Genomic DNA, 19,397 nt, shown 5'->3' on the forward strand with positions numbered 1-19,397 from the left:
TCGTGTTATTATACAGATACTAATAACCAATTACAAAAAATGTTACAAAGACATAAAAATAAAAACAAGCTTTCGTAATTATTCTACTGCGTATTGCACAGTGTCTTGAGTTGGAAAATTTAGCGTCAAAAAATTGCTCATATATCGATCAAAAAAATATAATAGAGAATAAAAAGGAAACAAGGTCACAAGAAGATTCATTATACATAAATATATATAGTATATATTAACATTCAATATTTCAGAAAATTGCGCATTTATGCGCATTATAGTTTCTACAACATTTGATCGTTAAAAGACACGATTTAATATTTACTTTCACTTACACAATTACGTAACAGCATAATTATTAACATCATATATTTATATGTTAATAATAAATTTATATTATATACACAGCAGAAAGTGCGCCGAAATATATAATATTTTATAAATTTTCGGCGTAAAGCATAAAATATCTTTCGAATTGTACATTCTTATGTACAAAAATGAAAAAAAAAAAAAAAAAATCTCAATAAGTGTGAATACAAATATTACTCTTAATCGTTCGCAACGTTGTACTGCAAATAAGTCTCACATTTCATGAGGACATTATCGCCGAACTTGTGAAAAGAGCACCCGTTCGTTCGTCCTAACGCGGAAAAATATCGATCATCAATCTTGGAGACGATCGCATAGCGAATAATAGAATTTTCTCTTCAATAATTAAATCCTAACAACCGTGTTCCTTCTTCAGGTGATTCAACAGATTGAACTTCATCGGCATGATGTTGTGACAGTACGGGCAGGTATATAAGATCCTGCCGCATTCCTCCCGCACGTGACGGTTCAGCGCCATCCGCGACCTATACGTTTTCCTGCACTCGCAGCACGTGTGTAAACCTGAAACGGAAGGAAGAGAGCCACGTTGAATATAACAGTCTCGACACACGATTCACAACAATCAACAATGCTTTCAGTGTCCCAGCAAAAGCATCAACAATAGTAATCTGTTTACTAAAAATCCGATCCGTTTTCCTGTGCCGTACCGGATAGCTCACCGAGATCGTAATGTCCTGCTGAGTCCTTTAGACGATCTGAAACAGGGAATGCATTTAATCATGTGTTAGTAGCGCCCCGAAAATCTCCGTAAAATATTATATTTACAGAGAAGAAGATGGGAAGATGAGAAGTCGTTCTGAAAAAAAAAAAACAGTATCGTCGATAAACAAAATAAAAATTAACATCAATAAAACAACCGACACTCTCTTATAAAATCTTATAAAGAATAATTATTTATAAATATAGATTTATTAAATTTCAAAAAAAAAAAAATTATTATTTTTCGTTTATTGTCGTCGTGTTAAAAACTTCGGTCATGAAGTCATTGAGAAACGATTTGGAAGAAAAATATTATCGCACAAAAAATATATCATTACTAATTGAAAATGAGAAAATTCTTGTTTCGTTTCTTTTAGTACTTTTCTGACACTTTATTGTTGGTATTATTACGAAAATACATGCATTTATAAATATTACGGATTATATGGTATTTTTATGTATTCGCATTAAACGGCTGGCACTTGGTGCCGAGATAAAATTTTAAGATTGATATATGCAGCGGGAGTGCAATCAATAATATGTATAGTGTTGGCAACAATATCTAATATTCATTTATAGTATACTTTATTCTTTCTGATGCGATGAAAGATGAATGATATCGTGTCCTTTCAATCACGGAGAAAAACATGTGTGTATAAGCATGTTTATAGCAAAAGCACAAGATGAATGAGATAATCTTGTATAAGCCTTATTATTGTCACTCAGTCTTTTTTTTTTACAGTTTACTGTAGGTTATTTGTTACTTGATACGAACCTTTGCATTATTCTTTTGCATCCTCGGTCAATATTATGATGATATATAACTTGCATGATTATATATAACAAAGCGTCAGGAGAAAAAAAAAAGATATACTACAAATGACGACTTTTTCGGCTCTTGTACAATCTCTCAAAAATTTATGTGCGTCGTCCATCTATGAGATCTGAGTTTCCTCTCACCACGTGACAAAATGCGCAAACTAATACAATACGTCGAGTCATCCTACTCATTCAGGACTCGAAAACTACATACATCATCGTCTTCGTAGCGAGCTTAACGAGATTTTAGGAAAAATATATTCTTCGAAAAATTGCATTCTCGGAATTTCTAATCGCAACTACTTAAAACAAAACGGTCGTCAAGATCTCCAAACGAGTTACTCATAGATCCTTTTATCGGAGCTACAAATCCTCAGTTGACAGTCACGATAGTAATGCATCAGCCACGAAGAATCATAAGGACGACTAAGGCAATTCGACAATTCCTCTTCCGCAGCGTCATTAAAACGTTGGTTTAAGTGTTGGGCGATGTGACCTTGAAGTGTTGCTCGGCCTGGTGAGCGTGTAGGATGAAGGCCTTGAAAGCGGCGAACGGGCACAGTGGACATTTAAACTGCGGCGGCTCGCATTTATGCTTCAAATAGTTGCTCCACATCTTGTAGAATTTGCTGCACATAGTGCAAGTATAGCCGAGGACCTGATCGCCCATATACATCTTCCGAAAAGCTGAAAACAGAGAGACCAAGTTAGTTAGTTAAGCGGAAGCCAACTGTATTATTCAAGTCTCGCGCACATGAGAAAATAAAGATTCAACAGAAACAATCAGGATAGAGCCACGAAAAGCCACTCTGTCTAAGACAACTCAGTCCGACTTATGAGATATACCTACTTACTCTTCGCGTTAAAAAATTTTTACGTTCGTATAATTTCCGGATGGAGATTCAATGAAATGAAGAAAATTCGAATGATTGTGTAAAACGTCCTTCCTGAGCAAAATTTGTTATGTTGTGATATATAACTGATTAATTTTACAAAAGTTAAAATACATATCATAATATTCTTTATCGGCGCTACATGCACATAACTGAATCGATTATTGCTCAATCTGTCTTCAACGTTCAAACATCTGAATTTTCTTGTAGCTTTTTCACAAATATTTGTCGCAAATGTTTTTTCTCGATTTCTATTCTGTTATCTTTATATATATGTATTGAATATTAAAATCTCATAAATTGAACTCTCTTATAATCTTAATTAATTATCTTGGGTGAATATTTCTTGCCACGAGAAGATCGGAAATTTGCCATTTCCGAAAGCTTGATGTGTCTCTCGGAATTTAAAAGCCATTCTAAAAATCAATGAAAGCTTGAAGAACTTTGCAAGTAATTCACACAAGGATAACTACTCTATAAGTTCTAGAAAGCTTGACTCGATCAGAATGATTAAATGTAAATTTACCAAGCCGCTAGACATTATTTCTATCAAAGCACTCGTGTATATTGCTGAAATAATATGTACAGACATTAATTCATTTTTTTTTTTATATAAAATTTATCATAAAATATAGCGATTAAAATCCAAGAATTAAAATGAAAATGGTTTCCGCTTTAATAAATTTAGTAATTCTTGAATGGCTATTTAGCTCTTATTACATATCTCATACATCATATACTCTTTCTTCAATAATAAGCTTAATTATATTCTGCCAAAAGAAACCAAACTCATTTCTTTAGATTTTCTCGAAAAAAAATTCCTAAATCTCCTTAAAAATCATATTTTGCTATCAACAATAACCTGAAATTAAACGATGACTGATTCATTATTAAATAATATTATAATAAATTAATAATAATATATAAATAATATTATTTTCACAAAGTTATTTGCCTCACATATTTTAAATACATACAAACAGTAAAAAAATATTTTATTACAGTTGAATATCATTATATGTTCTATATATTTAGATTTTTCACATTCTTTAACTATCATTTACATTCCTGTCAAAGCTATATTTTTTCACATCGATTTTCATTTTGCATTCTTGCAACTCTTCATCAATTTTCCGCTGTCTCGACTCTGTTCTGAGACATCTTTATTTGTTCCTTATTAAATATATAAAGGACTAAAGATTCCTAATAATATTATTTACCAGATGCTTCACATGTTCAAAATTTCTCAATAAATCAATAAACAAAAAGTTAGCGAAATAATGGATTAGCCAAAGAAGCCTTCAGAAAAAGTTTATTTCGCTTTTAATATTATACAATCATTTATACATTAATATTCTAATAAAAATTAGAATATAATAAACTATCGATGAATTAATAGGAAAAATTTCTATAAATAAAAAACAAATTATTTTTTCGCTCTTATACTTTGCAGGAAACAATGAACAATGTGCTGCTAAGGAGAAATTAAAATCAATATAATATAAGGAAAAAGCTTAAACCTAAATTCCGAGAAATTTCACAGTTACTTATCTTTAATGTTAAAAAGCACTTGTTTTCTTTCGCAATAAAATAATAATAATTATACTATCAAAACAATTTTCCAACTGATTAATAATTAGTAAATTTTAAGTACTTTATGCGCATTTACAAATACAATAGTTCTTGCTATCAATCATAGGCATAAAATAGTTGGAGGATCATTTGGAATCAAGTCATAGGATATAAAATTTTCATCTTACTCTTATTTATACATAATTTCACACGATTTTCTTAAAAAATTTCTATTTTAAAATAAAAAAATTGCACAAAACAATACCTAACAATCAAATCAAATTTATTCCATCTAGGTTAAATCCTCCTCTCTGTGTAAAATAAATGTCTCAACAAAAAAGAAAGATTATTTCATTACGCATGAAATGTTAAAGGTTGGATGATGTTAATGAACGTAGAGGTAATTTTTATAAGATGTGATGGGGCCTCTTCTTGTGCCTGTCGATGCACCATTTATGTGGGCTCTTGTACGGACACATTTCGCAATTGATTCTCGGCTTTGCGTTCACACACTCGAACTTCTGGTGCCTCCAGAGGGATCTTCTCACCGCGTAATTCTTGCCGCAGTCTACACACGTGTATGTCCTCTCGTGCGCTTCACCAGTGATATTTTCTCGTTGCTGTTGTGGCGAATCACAGGCGTCGTACCCATATACTCTTTTGTAAGGCCATAACAAGGCTGAAACATTAAGATCGTCATATCGGTTAACAAGAGCGACCAATAATCTCAGAACAGTTCTGAATGACTCTCAGACAAGATCGATCAATATATTGATCTCGACGACTTGGCCAATATAGGAGGATCGCCGATAGACGATCCACATATTGTTGGAACAATTCGATGAAAATTGCCATTCGATCAACGAATATTCGAATCGAAACCAAACGTTCGAGAACAATGATCGAATCCAGTTTGTCAATAGTGCAAGATTTAACCGGTCAGGAAGAAACCGTGCATCCTCTTCCTGTGCACGTCCATGCGCCACTTATGCGGACTCTTGTACGGACACTTCTCGCAACTGAACTTCGGTTTCGCGTTCACGCACTCGAACTTCCGGTGCCTCCAGAGGGACCTCTTCGCCGCGTAGCCTTTGCCACAATCCGTGCATACGTGCATCTTCTCACGCGTCTCGCCGATGTTTCCTTGTTGCTGGTGTAGCGTGCCGACGTTGATTTTGTTAAGCCAGAAGACTGAAACATCAATGTCAGATCGGTTAATAGGAGCAATCGGTGAATTTAGACAGAAGCAAGCTTCTTCGAACAAAAGCATTGATTCTCACACGAAATATTGACGATGATATGGAGAATGCAAAGATTAATTAAATGATTTTTGCAAGTGCCTCTTCTTGTGCTTATCCATGCATCGGGGTTGAATATACGGATAGAACCCATAGTTAAATGTTTCACACCTTTAGACACTCAAACTTCCGATGGCTCAGAAGTTTTATCATTGATGTATAAACAACCTTGGTGCAAACAGTGCATACGTAAATCTTTTTTCGTATTATAGCACCTCTTTTTTGTTGACGTAATGCATTGCTCTTGTCGGTATCCTGTTCGCCAATTTCCTTGCAAACAGAGCAGTATGTGTGCCACGATAAAGCTGAAACAATAATATCAAGTCGATTAATGGAAGCGATCGGCAAAATACAATCGCACACGCAAATATAATTTTTATACAAATTGTAAAGTTTATTTTATAAAAATTTATTCAAATTTTAGCAAAAATATTATGCATATGCAATTAAAAATCATAGAATTTATATCACATAAAAAAATTTAAATAAATATAAAATATAAAATCGTTCTAATAAAATACGTTACTTTATTCCATCAATTATAATTTTTATCGCATATCATAGACGTTGAATTAAATATCTAAATCTTCCTTTGATTTTCCCTACCTGATTTTAATATTACTAAAAAATTGTTTCGCAAGCATAAAGCCTTCTTAAAATACAGGATCAAAAATTGCCCAAATAACAAAAAATAGCCATAATAACCCAAATATGAAATATACATTTCGTATAAAACAAAATGGAAAATATTCTGGTAAGAAAAGAATAATAGGTGTATGTCGTTATAATTGTAAATTTGTATTTATCGTAAATCTAACTAATTATACACCGATACAGGTGAGAACAAGCTTACGTAATTATACACTAATATCGGTGAGAACAAGATCAGTGAGGATAATACGCACGGTAGGAATATCAGTTTTTCCTTTTCATAGCGCTAAAGCGTATCTGTAGTTAACAATGAAGATAGTACCCTGTTTGTATATAGAGTAATCTGACTTCGATGTAGGCACAATCACTTTTATGACTTAGATAAGATTCTAAATACATCTGACATCTATGTTTCAACATATTCTTTCTACATTTTCGTGTGAAAATAAAAAGTAAGAGCAGCCACATCGAAATTATAAAGATCTTGCTAAAAGCTAAATAAAATATTGTATTTAAAAAAAAAATTCTACCTCGATTTTGCTGCAGCAAATGCAATGTTGAGTAATCGAAGAATATCTAATAAGTCAAATTTATAAAATATTATTTTTTACATAATTTTACATTGCTCTCTTTTATCGGATCTAAATTTACAAAGATGCTAAAGTATCATTGCATGTATACTTTCAGACTGAATGATTCGTTCCACTTTCCTATTGTTCATCTTTCCCTTCTAAGGGAATAGAACGAATCATTGTCGAACACAGTGTACATATTTATTATATATATATGTGCTGTGGTTAATTAAATGTTGTTACTAGAACAAGTTGTGACAACAAGAGTGATTGTAAACGAAAAGCTATATGTATACAAATATTAAATATATATTATAATATATATGAAATATATATTATATAAATTATGTAAATTACAAATTATAAATATTACATTACACATAAATTATATTATATTATATTATATATAACATATAATATAATATATACTTATTATAAAGTCTCTTTGCTTGACGAACTTAAACGGGCTTAATTTCTAATGTTATTGATATTGGCAATTTTTGCTAATTCTGATCGAAATAATACTGATTTAAAAAATTATAGAAAAAAATAATTTTTGCCTTATTATTTTACTACTCTATCTATAATATATTCTCAGCGCGTATCGGATACTCTCATAACAAGAATGAATGCAATAATCTATAATATAAGTAGATGGCATATAAAAAAGATAAGGTCATCAATTTTATTTGTCTGCCTTTCCGATCAATACAAAATTTGATTTGTGTCCGCTAGTTCAAAATTTTTCATAAACATGAGGAGAAAATCACATTATTAGAAAGATAAAATTAGATAAGTAATTAATAAACGCATCATACAAATCCAAATAATTTTTTAATTTAAAAAATCATATTTTATTAATTAAAATTATAAAAAAACAAAATTTGTGACACTTATATATGTTCAATTAAACTATGCATATTAAATTTAAAAAAAAATATGCGCCTAAATTTTATATTTTTTATCCTATATTATATTCATAAAAGATAATGTTTCAAAGATTCAAAATTTTATTATAATTTAAATATGCAGCTATCAGTAAAATCTCTTTTTTTGATCATCATAAATCCTTTGATTGATTCATTCATTGGTTAAAAAATAAATATTAAAATTAAAAACAAACATCGATACTTGATGATACAATGCGAATCACGTTAGCAATAATTTTTAATAAGAAGGTTTTTTTATTTTTCAAGGAATAAAGTAAAAGAAAAGAAAGATATCGTTCTATCTACTGCTTAGATTCGTCTGCGATCGCGCGATGGAAAGTCATTATGTGTCTGCGAACGCAGAAGGAGTAATTGCTGCAAAAGTTGCAGAGTTCGCAGTGGAATTTAAGGCCACCGGTGTTGTGAACATTTCTCACGTGTCTCTCCATGTTGGCCTTGTACATGCTTTTGTAAGAGCAGAAGGAACAGGCGAACTGGGTGTTGCGCGGATTCATTTTGCAGCCTAGTTGTAAGTGCTTCTTCAGGTTCTTCGGAATATAGACCTTCTTGTAAAAAGGCCGCTTGTGCACGTGATATGTGGTTGAATCATAGTTGTTCGTGTCATCGTGCACGTTCCAATTGACAGTGTCTGAAACAGACGAAGGAAGTTTCGATGTAGCCGTGTTCGTCTCATGTGGACAATCGCGAATGTCGTCTGCGAAAAAAAAAAACTTACGATTGTCCAATTGCCATGAACTGTCACGTAACATGATATAATGTAAGATGATCGATATGATAATATGTTATATATACTGATTAATTAAATTATTTTGACAATTTCACATAAATATTGATTTTCGAGTATTTATTCCGGAAACGGGTGGATAGATTTTTAAACAACTTTAACAATTTTCTATAATAAAAATGAAAAAATAGATAAAACACAAATACATACAAAATCTCACAATACATACAGTGCTAAAAAATCACTTTCATATTATAATTACATCGTTCTATTTTTATATCTATAACGAGAAATCAACGATTATAAATAAATAGGAAGATGGCCAAAGGAGGAAAAAATGTCTGTGTAGCTGACTAAAAATAACTTATTATCCATTATTTATAATATTATTTCACACGTTAGTTCCATTTCGTAATCTTTATTTTATCACAACTATATCAGAAGATATAAAATTAAAATTCAGTGTAATGACGCATCGTTTCGCAAATATATGTACATACAACTGAATTTGGAATGCGAAACACCAGGAAAAAAATCGTTTACATCATATGCGAGTTTGCATATTTTATCTGAACGTTTTTAAGATCAACGCAGAGTATCCAATAAAAGATCAAGAGGCACTCTGTTTCGCACTAAACACATTTTCTCTTCATTGTCGTCGTTTCACTGCCGGGACACATGTTTTGAGGTGAATGTACCGCATGTGCCTGACCAGAACGTCCTTACGGTTGGTCCTGTATCTGCAGAAATTGCAGTAGAACATAGATAGGGTGCCGCATAGGGTGCTCTGAAGATGACGTTGAAGACTCGCTTTACGAGCGTAATTCTTGCCGCACTTGAAGCACATAAAGATGGACTTGTCCGCGTATTCCAAAACCTTGAGCTGTTGCCTCATCGGACCGAATCCTACAAATTAGACATAAGAACGTTAGAGATAGAGATTTTTATTAAAACCTGTATACTTTAAGAAGTACATTTTGTGAGATATCCAAAAAATAGAAAAATTGAATTATTTTTATTAAGTTGCGCTCTCTTTATTGATAAATCCTGCCGATGGCAACAACAATAGGCGTTCTTTATAAAAATAAAACTATGGCTAGGAAATATGTAATAAACTTAAAAATATTCCTAGAGACATACTCCAATTTTGTCGCATATTATAAGAAACGCAATGTGTAAATTTATATAAAATATATATATATATATATTTGAAAAAAAGTTATTTATTGTAAATCGCAAATCTTTAATAAAATAATAATTTTCACTTGTCATGTGCAAGTGACTTCAAGAATATGAAAGATATGTATAATTTATAACAATAATAATTTACAACAACAATAATCACAATACGCATAAGATAAATAATATTTTCCATACTATATAACAATAATCTTAAACGATTTCTGTTCATAAAAAAAAACAACTTAAATTTAATAAAACAAAATAAAATTTAGGTTTCAATTTTTTTATATTAATATATTATTATACAATTTAACAATAGGAAGACTGTCTATATTTACAATCTCGATTTTTCAGAAAGCTAAAGCAAAATCATACAAAAAACTCGCATCTCTCTCGATCACATTACATGATCGTTCTTAATTTAATATAAATGAAAGTTATTATATCAGTGTTAAGATTCGCCTCGTACTTTCCCAAAATTACAAAATTCCTTAATCTAAATAATTTTTCGATAAAAAAATGCGTTCTTGCAAATTTGTTTCATATTTATCGAAAAGATCGTTCAACGATTTTCTCACTATAACCGCAGGAATCAACATGTCTCTTTGAGCGACGCTACACAATGCTCGCGATTTAAGTGATACTTCAACAGGGTGGGTATCCTGGCCCGATGGGAGCAGTATGGGCAGGGAAAGAGCGGCTCCATTTGACAGAAGAAATTCATGTGTTTCCGCAGGCTGCGCCAGTCGCTGTACCGCTTAGCGCATTTGAGGCAGCGCAGTTCGTTCTTGCAGCATTTCCAAACGTCAGCTGGTAATCCGTCACAGAACAATCGCACCTTGGCTGAAACATAATCAGAATCTCATGTAAGCAGAGTGACGAATATATACGGGACAGGGAAAGAAACATTGATTGATCGACCGTGTCATTGCCTCTATCATCGATTGAACTTGATGGTCCTTCCAGGTCGAGAATCGAATCCCTCAATTTCAACAATCCATTCGTCAAAGAAGACAGAAATTCCTTCATTGGTATTAAAGTATAATTGAAAGCAAAGTCAAATACATATCTCGACAATTTCAAAGATAAGAAGAGAAATAGAGAATAAGTGATAGAGAAATAAATATTTATTCTTGTTGGAAAAAGCAGACTAAAATATTTAATATATAATATATAAATGCTTTCGATTGATAATTTTTAATCTCTGAATTAAATGAAACACTCTGTATGTAGCAGAAACTTTATTGATAAAATTCAAGTGCTGTGGAGAGATAATTTTGGAATTGAGACAATCGTGCTTTTTCTTATACTCTCAGGAAAAATTTTTGCGCAGAATTCAATTTAATAGATAAACAGATTCCTTTATTTCTCCGCACCACTATCTGACGAGCACAAGATGTGTACGAAAAAAATGAGTCATCTATATCCCAGAGAATGTGAAAAGAGATCGAAGATCCTCTCGTTCAAGCGTGTAGAGCAGCTCGTAGAGTGTCGTGTAAATCTATTTCCTGGCAATCGTGGCAACTGGGAATCAATGAAATAGCGGAATATGTGTAAACCATATGATTTTATTATGCGTGTAAGTAACACATTTTACAGAACAACAAAATTTCGTCATATGTTGTACTCCCTTTATATCGCAAGATATACATATATCTGTAACATATATAACGTATTGATGGATGCAAATGAATGTTCCGCGAATTCAGATCCATATGTAGATGCGACGATTGTCTTGTTTTTTTCTCTAACTATATTTAATTCTTTTATCCTTCTTCTAGCCTTCTTATAAATATATATATTCCAAAGAGGATGCGTCAATAGGAATAAAATTCTAGAAAGCCCACGCAAAAGGCTTTACAATTTATATTATGTAAACATAAATTGAAAATGATTACGATTATCACGAAAAATTGAAAATGATTGAATAATTTTCGACTAATAATCTTCACAGCCAAGTGGAACAAATATGGCCATTAATTTCCGATTCGTCGCAAACGTACGAAAATTAAATTTAGCAGTCTCAAGTAAGTAAACCTACGCATTTACCTGCTTTCGCAATTCATTGCACTATCATTCAGTACTTGAATAATTCTTTATCGAGTTTATATAATTCGTATCGCCACGTTAATATGTCACCGAAAAAACTTTCTTAAGTGCACCAGTGTGTATTATCTTAGTATAATTCCTTCCATCGTGCCGACAAACTAAATGAATCATGATAAAAGTATAACCCAGTAATTAGTAATAATATCAAGTATTTAGACGTGAGACATAATACATATATCCTATAACAGTATAACGATATGGTGGGCAACGAGGAAGTTGTTCCTCGCCGTTACAAATTCAAGATTTGCACGAAGTGCTTCACACATTGAAGTTACTTGAAGCGTGAAACGCGTAAGACAACAAGGAAGCGGGCAAAATGTAATATCGTAACGTTAAACGTATACGACTACATATCATCAGACACGCGTAATTCTCATTTTAGCAATACTCTAGAAAATCAATAACAAAGCGTATTATTATAACGTCGATGTGTGCACGTTGTAGACAACTGTGGACCAGTATTTGAAAGGAGGACAAGTCGTTTCCAAGGAGCAAACACGGCACTGCCTTTTCATTCTCTCATTATCATTAATATTTCCCTTTTTTTTTGCCGGATTTTTCTGAGGCCTTTACATTGTTTAAAAAAAGTCGCGAACAGTCTTAATCATTAACTTTTACGAAAATGTTACATAATTTATATCTTAACGTAACTGAGTCCAAGAGTTCAGAGACATCGGAGATATCATTCAATACAATCCAGTTTTAAAAAATGCTATAATTGTACAAAATGTACAATTTTGTTTGGCAGAAAATTAAGTCTCTAAGTTTGTGCGAGAGTCACTTTATGAAATTTCATCCCGAGCTATTACTTGTACCGAATGTACAGTCTCAAAATCCACAGAAAAATGGCTTCAAATAATCGCAATTTCGCATATTAATGCGAATAATAAAGCTATATACGGCGCCAAAAATACAGTAAATACTCAGAAATTGTTATATGCACAAAAATTGTTATATGACAACTTCTTAAAGAGAAACTGCTGAGAAATTGATTAACCTGAAGAAATATCAAAATATATATATATATATTAATTTTCTCTCTTATTGACAATTCTCATTGTTTTATTCTTTCATTGTGGAGTTAAAGCGTTTTGAAATATTTATCACTGCATTATTGTCTTTCACAAATATAATAAAAAGCATTCATCGTAAAACAAAATGAAAAACACAAAATATTATAAACAATGAAAAAACTAATTATAATATTATTAAAATATTAATATAAGTTAATTAATATTAAAATATTAATTACGGTAAACATGTATTCCATTGATAATTTTCTCTCTCTTGTACGTTTCCTTTTTTATACAAAAAAGATTACAAAAAAAAAGTAGCAACATTTATACATAATAAACAAAAATTATTTATATTAAAAGTGACAATTTTTTTCACTCAGACAAACTTAAATAATTCTTTATTGGTAATATATATATATATATATATATATATATATATATATATATATATATATTTAATAAAAATTTAATAGAAATTTTAATAATATAAAATATACAATATTTAAATATAATTTACATATCACATACAAACTCTTCCACACTCTCCTAGGTTTAATATTAATATATTATAAAATATTAATATATTATAAATATATATATATATGTATATTTCTAAATTTATATATAAATTTAACACTTCTCTAATTTATAAATTTTGAAATCTTCTAAAATTTTGAAAATATATGTAACCTTTAATATACACTTCAAAATTATGAATTATTATTAAAGTTAGTTGTGACTACAAATAAAATCTTTTACACAAGTCATATAAACAGTGCTAATCAATTGTAATTTAATTTAAATGAATATATTGTGATACAAGCCACAAATATTTTATCATAATTTTATATATATATATGTAACAATTTATAACAAATATAAAAACAAAAATAGATTAAAATAATTTTAAAATGTTATAAAGTTATATAATAGACAAAAAAATGCACACATAAAAATACACATCTTATTTTCCATTATTAATTATTCAATTTTGATTAAATTAAATTAAATTTAAATTATGTAACTTATACATTTAAACAGTGCTTTATTAAATTTCAATATATCAACATACATATAATAAAAAATAATATAATTATAAAATATAATTTAAAGAATAAAATATATAATATATATATATATATATATATATATATATATATATATATATATATATTGTATATACAGATTTTTTAGTGTCTAGAAAATTTTGATATATTAAAATAATCTTTATAAATACACGATTGTCCGCGAATGACTAATGTTTCAAAATAAGACTAACTGTTAAATTTGCATAATGCATTTAGAGTCATATAATTTGATATTATGTAATTTATATTGATTAAATAATAAAATGCAATCAATATAAAAATATACATTATCAATACAAAAAAACTGTATTTTTGGCGCAACAGACTATTGAAGATAATGCATTTCTTGAAATTCAGCAAATTCGAAGCGCGTGTATTTTGTTTTACATAATAACAAAAAACGTAATAGTCTTTAACACATTGAACACTAAATAAATGTCTTTTCACTTACGTGAAGTGAAATCTATTTCATTGTAAATCATCAAGAATTTCAATAAGAGAGCATTTTCGATATAAATTTTTTTCTACTTATTGATGGAAATCATTTAAAAAAAAATTGGAAAAAAAAGATTCTGTAATATTATTAAAGTTTAAAATTTTTATTTTTTTTTCTCACTGCTCTCTCTCTCTCTCTCTCTCTCTCTCTCTCTCTCTTTCTTTCTGAAAAATTGAATGCTGATCACCAGTGATTTTCATGGTGTTTATTTAACAATAAGATAAAGATCTCGCACAATATTTCTTCCTTTCTAAACCGATGTCTGAATTCTTGTCCTTGATGAAAAAAAATATTCTTAAAAATTGGAAAGTAAATTCTTCCAATTTTCTTTAAAAACTAACAACCTCAAGATCGTTCCGACGCATTAATTCGACAAAAAATCCTCTTTTATCGGTAAAGACATATGTTAGCTTATGCGAAAGAATTTTTTTTATGGGGTTTCTTTTCGCACTCTCAGAATTATCTAAAATTTTCACTTTTTTCACAAACAAAAAAAACTTCAATTCCTGATCGATATTAAGGCCCATTTTTGTCAATAGAATTTATTTTTCTCAAGGAACTCTATTGCTTATTTGAAATAACATTACTTTTCTAACGTTCTTCTTTTAATTTTCTCAATATATTCTTAAGTAATAATTATAATCTCTCATTTTAAACATTTTTCGAGGACTATTTTTTACGAGCAACTTTTCAAAGTAGACCCGATTCGGCAGGAATCACTGATTTATTTTCTCTAGAAATGTTTATTGCAAATCCGTTGTTTTACGTTTTTCTAATCGATCAACGAATTTCTTGGCAAGAATAAAAATCTCAAGTCACTGCACCGCGTAAAAAATCCTTCACTCTCCGTACGAATCGTGATTCGCTTGATGGCAAAGTTACTATTAACATCGACCAGATCGACGAATAGACCGATTTCAATGTTCACTGTCTGGAGTAGAATAGATTCTCGGTTACAAACAATGCATTCTTATTGGCTAGTAGTTGGACGTAGAGGCATTAGCGCGCCTGTCGATTCACATTCTTGCAATACTTCTTGATATGTCTCTGTAAAGTGGACTTCTGAGGAAACGCCTTAGGACAGAAAGGACATTCAAACGAGGCTGGTACGCCGCACTCGTATCTTTGATGACGCGTTAGGCTGCCTATAGTCTTGTACTTCCTCTTATTACATCTCTCGCATTGGAATTTGCCATTGGGATTACGAGTTCTGCCACAAACATTCTTGCGATGACGTTCCAAACTATATCCGTTGCACAATATCTTGGAGCATTTGGGACAAATCTTTTTGCTCTCAATATTCAAGTTCTTCATGGCTACGGTGAGGTCAATCGGGGATGATATCAGCCACTCCGAAAATTTATCTGAAAATCAAAATGGCAATGTTAGGGAAGGTCGTGAAGGGATCGGGTTACAGAAAAAGGTAAGAAAAAAAAAATTAAAGACTTCATTATGTTATTCAAAAGAAAATTTTCAAAAATGGACAGCAGGATGAATATGAAATATATAAAAGATTTAAAAAATTGCGGATTTTAGTGAAATTGATAGCAATTAAATTAAGTAATTAAAATTTTTTCCTACAATAATAAATAATTGTATTTAAATATAATAAACTCTAAAATAAAAACTTTATCAAATCGTTAATAGAAAAGACAATCGAAAAGATGGAGTACATGTTAGAATGAATACAGAAAAATAATAAAAAAAAAAAAAATAAAATAAACGCGGAATCTCAAAAATAAACGAAAAATTAGATAGAAATGAAATATAAACGCATATAATAGATTAACTGCTTTGCAATTTTATTTATAAATAGAATCATCATAAAATCATGCAAAGTATTCAGAAAGAAAAGAGAAGGGACGGGAAAAACAGAGGAAACGGTGTGTATTTATATATGTATTCCAGTAATAATTGTTAAATACATACGTGATAGCGATACGAAGGATGTACAATTCCCGACAAAAGATGACGCCGAGGAAAGTATTACGATAAAAATAAACATGCCATAATAAGAATAAAACAACTTTAAATACGTTGAAAAATATTGCAAAAGTTTCAACAAGAGATATTTACAGAAACTTCAAAAATTATTTAAAATTTAAAAAATATTCTTAATTATTTAATATTTGAAAAATATTCTTGTCAAAGATCGTAATCGTTCTTTAAAACAAAATCTTCAGTGTGGAAGACGGCGATTCCCGCCGCATTGAATGCGATCGTAATCGAAGATTGTCGGGCATGGAAGCAACAATCGTGATGTCTAGTTGTGACTGATTATGCGTAATTTTATTGTTACATTTATCTCACTACTATAGATAATGTTATTTATATTCTGAATATAGGCACAAAGTGTTAACAGCGTCTACAAGAGTTTTATTAACGATTCACGATCCGGTCTATAGAAACCGGTGCGATCATATGTACGATATATTGTTACAATTATATCGTGTAGTGGTTTTTTTTTCGAGTGATGAGCTCCGAGTATGCGTACAGTTCTTGCTTGATATATGTATTGCATGGTTTATTTAATCTTCTAATAAAGAACGCTGCGTTTTCTTCTAGGATAATCTTCATGGGAAGACGCCATGTACAGTCATATATTATATATATTATGTAGTCCAACAAATAACTCTTCACGAAAACAAGATTTTTCAAATGATAACAATTCCATCCAGAGCAGTCACATTCCAGCTACAGACGATCTTCGACGATCACGATGGTGTGAGTTTCACGTAATGATGATCTTCCGGCCGCTCTTCTTCTTCGGCGGCTGATAGAAGTTATGACTCTGCATCAGGTGGCGGCGCAAACTGACGTTCTGTGTGAAACTTCGTCCGCATAAATTGCAGCAAAAATTCCTGCGACCGCCGCATTCATATTTCACATGCTTCAACAGGCTGGGTTTGAATTTGTAACCACGACCACATCGCGGACACTTGAGACAGAGTTCCTCGTCCTTTACGTAATTTGCGTGTCGCGACTTTCGAAGGGGTACCGGCTGAACGGTCGTCCAGACTGCACCTGGAAAAATACGAAGATGACAGTCGTGTTAGTCATGAGTTCATACTGCTGCGACCATGATCGCCAGACGCGAGTCTTGACGATCGAGACCTGACTCGGCGCTTCTCCGCGATCACGAAAATTTCGAAACTTCTTTTCGTTCGACCAGAAGGGACATGCGGACAGATAAAAGATCGAAAAAAAAAAAACAAGAATGAATCGGAAGCGCGATTCATAAATAGCAGAAACTCGTCTAGCCAAATTCGCCTGATCGACACGAACAAGTCGATAATACACTTAAAGCGCACATTTTCTGCTTAAATCCGCCTTTGATGATCAATGTCTCTTTGGACGGAAGGGGGAATCAAATTAGGATACCTTAAATGAAAGGGACGAGGTCGCTCTTCGTAGGAATCACGATTGGAGGTCGAGGCAAATCTTACAGCGGTAAGCGTTCTAAAACATGAAAGCATTATCCCAATGATGATGTTGGTTGGTATGAATTTTTGACAAGTGCCGTGTCAGGCTCGTTTTCTGGGTAAAACGTTTGTGGCAGAGTCTGCACCGGAAGTTGCGCTTCCCGCCGCACTCCAACCTCATGTGCCTGCCCAGATTGCATTGCAGCGTGTAGGCGCGTTTGCATTTCGGACAGGAGAAAGACTTCGTAGAACCTGTCGAATGAAAGAAAATGTTACTTTAAGAGTACGTTCCTGCGCATACACCATATCGATGACGCGAGCAATTTTCGCGAGATCAAATTTTTTTTTTTTTAACGTTCTGAATGCGAATGTGTGAGATCAATGATAAGATTGCGTTCTTCACAAAAATATTTTAACCATCGCTGATGCTTTTGATAGAAAACTTATTTAACGTCAATATTAAAGGTTTTATTTTATCGACGATAAGTTCTCGAGATCGATCAATTATATATATATATATATGTATGTATGTATATATCTTTTCATCTTTTTCTTCCGCATGTGAACAAGTATTGAAATATCGATTTATTCACCAAGTAAGCTATATCTTTTTTTTGTCCAAGCATTTATCGCCGATAAAATTCCCCTGAGGAATTTATATTTTATGCAAATGACGAATTAAAGATTCTAAAAAATAGTGTAATATTGAGAAAAAATATTAAATCAAATTAGATATAAGAGAAAATATATTAAATCAATTTTTTCTTGTCACAGATTGAAACAGTTATTATAGTTACGACATTTATTTTTAATCATGATATTCTACTATAACAGCTTATATACAGAGAGATCAATATTTTATTATACTGGAGTAACTATGCAAAAACTATAAAGGCCAGTAACGTTCGAAACGTTTGTTCGATACAAAACACATTTTGCATGCTGCTTTCGTGCACGATACGACGCCGTAAAATCTTCAACTCGATGATAACTTTGTGTGGAACAAGGTCGTCTTTGGCGCAAGTCTTTCGTTCCTCGCGACACAGTTCGTCGCGACAACTCGACAACAATCATCTTCCGGTGAAGTTTTCTTGCGAGTCGCTCTCACTGATAAGCACGATCGTACATCTTCCTCGGGCCGTTGTACCTCTTCTTGACGGGCATGACGACATTGTGATGATGCGTCAGGTGTCTACGTAGACTGACGTTTTGCGTGTACTTGTTCGGGCATAGGTGACAGGAGAATTTTCGTTGACCACCGCACTCGAAGCGCACGTGTCTTGCCAAGTTGTGCTTCAGCGAGTATCTCTTCCCACAGGCAGAACACTGGAGGGCCTGATCTTCAGAGTTGCCGGAATATTTTGTGCTCGTTCTAATCGATGTGTCGATCTTCGCGGGCCAGGCGTCCGATTTCCGGTCGTAAACCGCAAGAGTTTCCCGTGGATGAAAGTTCTCGTAAAAATCTGAAAAACAACATTCATGCGCTGATTAGTACACAGTACACGCGAAACGAGAATCGCACAGC

General features: G+C 31.8%; 2 protein-coding genes across 10 annotated transcripts in view; both read right to left on the minus strand.

Annotated features, from left to right (window-relative positions):
- Positions 1 to 19,397, minus strand: part of LOC126853708 (lipase member H-B-like) — a 261,537-nt gene that overhangs the window by 189,364 nt on the left and 52,776 nt on the right. The window lies entirely within an intron of this gene.
- The window catches only part of LOC126853662 (longitudinals lacking protein-like), a 177,124-nt gene that overhangs the window by 33,979 nt on the left and 123,748 nt on the right, over positions 1 to 19,397 (minus strand). The window contains exon 7 of one of the 9 annotated variants that reach the window (XM_050599595.1): positions 8,102 to 8,463. The exons of 4 other annotated variants lie outside the window; for them this stretch is intronic. In XM_050599595.1, coding sequence (XP_050455552.1) covers positions 8,117 to 8,463 — 347 coding nt within the window. In that variant the 3' untranslated portion in view covers positions 8,102 to 8,116. Of the gene's footprint in view, positions 1 to 8,101; positions 8,464 to 9,193; positions 9,466 to 14,584; positions 15,815 to 16,977; positions 17,475 to 18,600; positions 19,336 to 19,397 lie in introns of those variants that run through there. 4 more of the 9 variants (XM_050599629.1, XM_050599591.1, XM_050599618.1 and 1 more) reach the window with 4 other exon arrangements.

The sequence above is a fragment of the Cataglyphis hispanica genome, chromosome 12 (assembly GCF_021464435.1).
Source record: "Cataglyphis hispanica isolate Lineage 1 chromosome 12, ULB_Chis1_1.0, whole genome shotgun sequence".
In the NCBI taxonomy this organism is placed as follows: Eukaryota; Metazoa; Arthropoda; class Insecta; order Hymenoptera; family Formicidae; genus Cataglyphis; species Cataglyphis hispanica.